Source organism: Juglans regia, chromosome 14, assembly GCF_001411555.2.
Source record: "Juglans regia cultivar Chandler chromosome 14, Walnut 2.0, whole genome shotgun sequence".
Classification (NCBI taxonomy): domain Eukaryota; kingdom Viridiplantae; phylum Streptophyta; class Magnoliopsida; order Fagales; family Juglandaceae; genus Juglans; species Juglans regia.
The window spans coordinates 25,495,143-25,502,095 of NC_049914.1; the positions used below are offsets into that span (position 1 = coordinate 25,495,143).

The window sequence follows — 6,953 nt, forward strand, 5'->3', positions numbered from 1 at the left end:
CACCTCATCCTTGATATTGCATAATTAACTGACTAATCAATTTTTTGAATGAATTCATAGATAATTTGATTGCAATATAAGAGTACTTGGATAATTTCAGTTGGCAATTAACTTCTCTTAAAAATGTGTTCAAACCATAAAACTTAACTTCCACTTTGCGGTGTTTTTGGTGGATATCAGTCATGTTGATTCGCATTGCGAAGCAAACAAAATTCTCTTATTTGAGAATCTCAAAGAAGGAACGTAAAATAGATTTTAAAATATTTATTGTTATTGTATAAATATTTCGAGCAGTATTAAATGAGTAATATAAAAAATGTAGACTCTACTTGATGTACCTATCTCTTTTCTACTAGACACCATCAAATTTAGACAAGAATTTTAGAGGATCTTGAACCGAATGAAGCCGTAGTTGAAGGGAAATTCTAGGGTAGTTTTAGCTACTAGAGTGCAGACTAGAGTTTTAACGGTGATGTGGGACATTCTTTTCCATAGGAATTGGGAAATTTACTATCAACTGGATTTTTTCTGCATGCCATTATATATGGACTGTATAAACTCCCAATCTTCAGTTCAATTTTCCTTAAAACACAAGCCAATCACTGTAGGGCTATATAGTCATTTCAATAAATTTGCATATTATATATATATATATATATATATATAAATGAAAACAAAACAAAAGCCAATACTTGAAAGAAAATGTAAAGTTAATCAAAGAAATTGAGATCGAACCCCTCCCTGTTTTCAAACTCAAACTAACTTACCTCCATTGTTATTATGTAGACTTTCAAAACATAAGTAATGCTTAGAGGCGGGAGTCATATTCCATTAACCCCAATTTATTTGTAAAGAAGAAAAAAAAATGGGAGGGCCAAAAAATCAAAGGTAGATAATAGGTTAGTTAGAGGATGGAAACTTCATGCGTACACAATGTTAAACATAATGCATGCAATGCTCTCTAAAGGGATGGCTCCCTATAAATTGAGAACATCTTGATGCCCATTCACATGTACTAGATCTGAATATATTCTCAAGGCATAGAAGCCCCCCAACTGTGGGACTTTGCAAGTGTTGTCTCGAAAAATGGCCAATAATCTATGGCTTTACCTGGTCTATGCATTGGGATTGTTCTTGTTAGCCACCAATGTAGTAGCAGCCATTGACGAGCCTTATTTTGTCCCACCTCCACCTCCTAACCAAATAAGACAACCACCAACAACAGTCCCAAACCCACTACCACCATTCGACAATCATAGGCAACCACCTCCACCATCACCATATTACAAGAACTCTCCTCCACCACCACCAAGTCGTCGTAAATCCCCAACACCTCCACCACCATACTACAATAAGTCTCCTCCTCCGCCACCACCTCCTCCATCTCCTCCCCAACCCCGTTACAAGTCTCCACCACCACCTCTTCCATCTCCTCCCCCACCTCGTAACAAATCTCCACCACTACCACCTCATCTATCTCCTCCCCCACACCGTAACAAATCTCCACCACCACCTCCCCCATCTCCTTCCTCAACCAGTAACAAATCTTCACTACCACCTACGCCATCTCGTCCCCCACCCCGTAACAAGTCATCACCACCACCTCCTCCATCTCCTACTCCACCCCGTAACAAATCTCCACCACCACCTCCTCCATCTCCTACTACACCCCGTAACAAATCTCCACCACCACCTCTGCTATCTCCTCCCCCACCCCATAACAGGTCTCCACCACCACCTCTTTCATCTCCTCCCCCACCCCGTAACAAGTCTCCACCACCACCTCTGGCATCTCCTCCCCCACCCAGTAACAAATCTCCACCACCACCTCCTCCATCTCCTCCCCCACCCCGTAACAAGTCTCCACCACCACCTCCGGCATCTCCTCCCCCACCCAGTAACAAATCTCCACCACCACCTCCTCCATCTCCTCCCCCACCCCATAACAAGTCTCCACCACCACCTCCTCCATCTCCTCCCCCACCCCGTAACAAATCTCCACCACCACCTACGGCATCTCCTCCTCCACCCCGTAACAAATCTCCACCACCACCACCTCCTCCATCTCCTCCCCCACCCCATAACAAATCTCCACCACCACCTCCGACGTCTCCTCCCCCACCCAGTAACAAAACGCCGCCACCACCTCCTCCATCTCCTCCCACACCCCTCAACAAGTCTCCACCACCACCTCCGCTATCTCATCCCCCACCCCGTAACAAGTCTCCACCACCACCTCCTCCATCTCCTCCCCCACCTCGTACTTAAGACTACAAGTACCTAAGACCTCACATCATTTACTAAACAATAAATCACAACTTCTATGAGATTATGTAAGTGTGTAACGGTCTTTGTTTCCCTTCCTTTTCTCATCATTTAAGTATGATAATTTTTACCATTTGGTTTTTTAGGCATCTTATAAACTAATAAAAGAATAATTGTTGATGAAATACTCAGACTCTATTATCGAGCTTTGGTTTATCATTATAACTCAATGCCAATTATCAAGGCAACCGTTCAAGACAATGGAGATATGATATGTCTGGCAGCTCTTGTGCAATATATAAATGTATTTTATTGACTTGATATAATGAAACGATGGTTACATGATATTTGTTCATCAATGCATGTAGATGTATTTTCTTAGTTTTTATTGATTGAGCCATCGATCTATTCATATATATTCAATTTAAGGTTGTTGCCATTGTCTCTCAATATCTCTCTCGATCGTATTACATAATTTCTATTGAAAAAATGAAAGAGATCAATCAAAGAGAGGGGTTATCTAGTTAGACAGTAAGCTAGATGATTGCGAATCTGTCTCTAAGAAAAAAATATTGTTTTCCACTCAAGAACGGCTTTAGCAATAAGGAACCCAACAATATTGTCCTCAAGAAATAACATTTCTATAAATCGTGTGCATATTGCAAATATTGAATATATACTATTATGAAAATAGAATAATATATTGTAGCAATAGATAATAAAAATTATAAATTATAAAAAGAAAATTAATTCAAGAATTTTGAACAAAATTGTTTTTATTGAGAAAATAAGAACGATTAATGAATATTGTTAAAGTAGCAGTTATATATTGACGTTCAAAGAATCCTAACAATTAATGAAAGTTACAACAATTGAAATAAAAATAGAAAAATTCATTAACCAAAAGACACTTCTTTTAGATATTTATAGGACTGTCGCTAAAGAAAAGTGCAAAGTGCGTCAAAAGCATCAGTGTTAGGCATCGCGCATGTATTCTAATTTTATAAGTTCTAGTGGAACACATCTATTTATTTTAAAAGTTCTATTTATTTCCATGAACTCAAGCAAGAACAGTAAGTTGTTTGAATAATAATTACCTCTCCATTATAAAGTGGAAATTTCGAAGACTGTATATTTTATATATATATATATATATATATATATATATAATATCCGCTTGTACGTGTTTTTCCGGGAAGTATTCTAAATTCCTACTTAGCCTTTGTTTAAGGGTTCCAATTACTTATAATTTCAAGTAATTAAGAGGGAAGGGATTATAGGATTAGGAAATAATTAACTTTCGTAAGATTACAAAATCTGAGTGTTAATAAATAACTTTGTTATATATACTCGTGGAGTTGGGAAAATTCATCTATCTTAAATTAGCCAAATTTTCTAACTTTTTAATTAAACCATAAAAGTAATATATATATATATATATATATATATATATATATATGTATATGTATAATTAACTTCCTTACGGGGCTTATAAGTCATAATGTAATTACTATTATCGTATATGAGATTTCTCAAATATTCCTCATGTGATGATCAGAAAAAATAAATTAGAATGTCATTACTACTTCTTTCTTTTTCTTTTTCTTTTTTAAGATAACATTCATATCATAAATTAAAGCATAGAAACATGCAAGGACGACTACGGGGCATTGTTCAGCTAGATTTATTAGGTACTCCTTATATTCGTCATTAATGTATTTTTTATGAAACCTTCTAATCATGGTTTTCCTCCACCTTAGTGAGGATTTTAATAATAAGAGGCTTGACCTTATTTTTTGGATTAAAAAAAAGTGTTATGAGTTGTAGAAAGAAGTTGAATAAATGTGTTTTTTTCCGCCAAAGGGTTCTAGTTTCCGCCAATCAAGTGAACAAATGTCGGTGTTGATGTAAAAGTTTGTTGGTTAGGATTAGATAACTAGGATCTATTTGAATTATTGGATGAATGTAATTTATTTTTATCTTTATCTACGTATATTTAAATTCAAAGATAAGTAAATTAATAGATAAATGTTTGTCTTTATCTTTATCTATAAATATTTGAATTCTATGATAAGTGGTTGAATAGATAAAGGTTCAAAAGACTTTTGATCAAGATTGAATGTTAGAAAAATAGGAGATAAAGTGATCTGGATAAAAGATACAAAAAGAAGATACCGAACAGAAAGAATTTCGAACTATCAAGAAGTTATCTAAAGCAGTTATACGATGAAGCTTCAGCTCTGACCGTTAGCAGTCCATCAGCAGCGTAACAGAATTATAACTTAATGTAATCATCAGCAGAAATAGATAACCACTAAGCAGCTTATTTAAAGAGACTTCGGCTGAAGGTTTCAAATATCCTTTGGATCAATATTTATGTTGAGAGCTTGGAGATTTGAGAGAGATCCAAGTGCTTGAGTGTGTGAGAATTCTTACGAATGATTTCTCTCTTTGAGTGCGTACTTACTCCTTCTCGGTGTGGAAGTGATCAAGTTCAACCAATGAAGTTCCAGGAGAAAAGTTCATAATTTGAAGATCGCCAGAAGTTCTGGTTGCTACTGCGGTAGAGGAAAACAGGTCGTTTGTCAAATCAAATAAGAGAGTCAAGTTACAAATGTTTGTAATTAAGATTTACTTGTAATTGATTTTCAAATAATAAAATTGACTTTTTTGGGTTTGGCTGCCGGATTTTACCTTTAAATAGTTCTTTAAAGAGTTTCTCTTAGTAACCAAAATTGGTGTTACGCACTTCGTTTATTTTATATATTTGATTGTCTATCAAATTATTGCATAATTAATGACTAACCAATTTGTTGAGTGAATTGGTAGATATTTCAGCTGCGTTACAGGTATACTTGAGTAATTTTAATTGGCATCAGAGTGTAGTTCACTCATTCGAGTGTGATCTGTTCCCCTATTGACCATGTCGTTATATGTCTTGCCACACTTTGATGGGGAAAACTATGCATATTGGAAAGTTAGTATGAGAGATTTTCTCAAGTCTTTGGATGAACATGTGTGGTATGCAGTTGAGCGAGAGTGGACTAAACCCGAGACAACTATTGATGCCTGGACAAGAGACGAGATCACCAAATCTAATTGGAATAGCAAAAGACTTAATGTTATTTTCATGGCCGTATCTCCCGATGAATTTAAAAGAATTTCAATGTGTGAGATTGCTAAAGAAGCATGAGATATCTTGGAGGTTACACATGAGGAGACAAAAATTGTAAAAAATTCAAAATTACAATTGCTAACCTCAAAATTTGACAAGATTAAGATGCTGGAATACAAAATTTTTAATGATTTTTATGCTAAACTTAATGATGTTGTGAATTCCAGGTTTAATCTCAGCTAGAGGGTGGAGGATTCAAGGGTCGTGAGAAAGATTTTAAGGTCCTTACCTGAAAGATTTCGCCCAAAAGTTACAGCAATTGAAGAAAGCAAGGATTTGGATTCTATTAAAGTTGAAGAATTTGCCGGCTCCTTACAAACATATGAGTCATCTCTTCCTCAAACAAGAAAAGGTAAGTCCATTGCTTTAAAAACAGTAAAAGATGATCAAGATGATTTTTCTGATAAATAAAATTTGAACGATAAGGATATAAATCTCATTGCAAAGAAATTCAGAAAATTCTTGTTTAATAAGAAAGCTAGTGTAAAGCAAAAACAAGGTAAGGAATTTCCTATAAAGAAAAAATATTCCAAAAAATGGAATAAAGAAAAATCTGAACAAAAAGATAAATTAAAGTGCTATGAATGCTCAGGGTATGGTCATATAAGAATTAAATGTCCAAACTTTAAGAAAAAGAAAGGAAAAGCATTAAATGTCACACTTAGTGACAATTCAGAATCTGAAAATTCAAGTTCATCATCTGATGATGAAAAATCTTTTGCGGCTTTTTCTACTATTAATGATTTTTTTGATATTATACAAACAAAATCTGAAAGTGGGTTCGATGTTAGTGACTCAGATATAGCTATTGTTGTTACATATAATGATTTATGTGAAGAAGTGGTAAAACTTAAAAAACTCAACAAGAAGCTGTACAATAAACTCAAAGTTGTGGATGCTCCAAAGAAGTCGCTTCAAAATCAAATCTTTTTTAAAACTCTCATGAAAAATCAACATCAAAAAGACTGATTCGATGTAAGGTTGAATGTAAGTTTATTCCTACTTGTCATCATTGTGGTGTTGTTGGCCATATAAGACCATATTGTTTTAATTTGAATAAAGTGAAAAAAAATGGAGATGAAAGAAAGTTTAAAAGAAAGGGAAAGACTCTAGAAAATCAAGTTGATAAGATGAGTCAACAAATCACCTTCATAAGTCTAAAGTTTGGTAAACTAGTAGAATTTTGTCTTCACAATAAAAAAAAAATAAAAACCATACAAAATGGTGTTGATGAAAAGAATAGGCCAAAGTTTAAAGCAAAGTGGGCGGTCAAAGAGGATGTCGTGTCACATTAACTGATAGGATCACTTGCATGTTCTTGCATTCCTTGCATTTCATTTTTTTTAGTCTAGGACATGCATTTTATTTTTCTATTTTTAATTGATGTTTCTCTTTTCAGTTTTTTTAAATAAGAAAAATATAATATAAAAAAATTTTGGTTTGTTTCTAATTTTTTTGGGAAGTGCATGCTTGAAATATCAAAGTTTTTTAGCACATGTGTTATCACAAAATA

The 6,953-nt window shown here is 34.5% G+C and overlaps 1 protein-coding gene across 1 annotated transcript; it reads left to right on the forward strand.

Moving 5' to 3' along the window:
- Positions 1 to 1,021: 1,021 nt before the first annotated feature.
- Positions 1,022 to 2,583, forward strand: LOC118344591 (leucine-rich repeat extensin-like protein 3). Its single transcript, XM_035685649.1, has one exon. The coding sequence runs from the start codon at positions 1,087 to 1,089 to the stop codon at positions 2,266 to 2,268; it is 1,182 nt and encodes a 393-aa protein (XP_035541542.1). The 5' UTR covers positions 1,022 to 1,086; the 3' UTR covers positions 2,269 to 2,583.
- Positions 2,584 to 6,953: the final 4,370 nt, after the last annotated feature.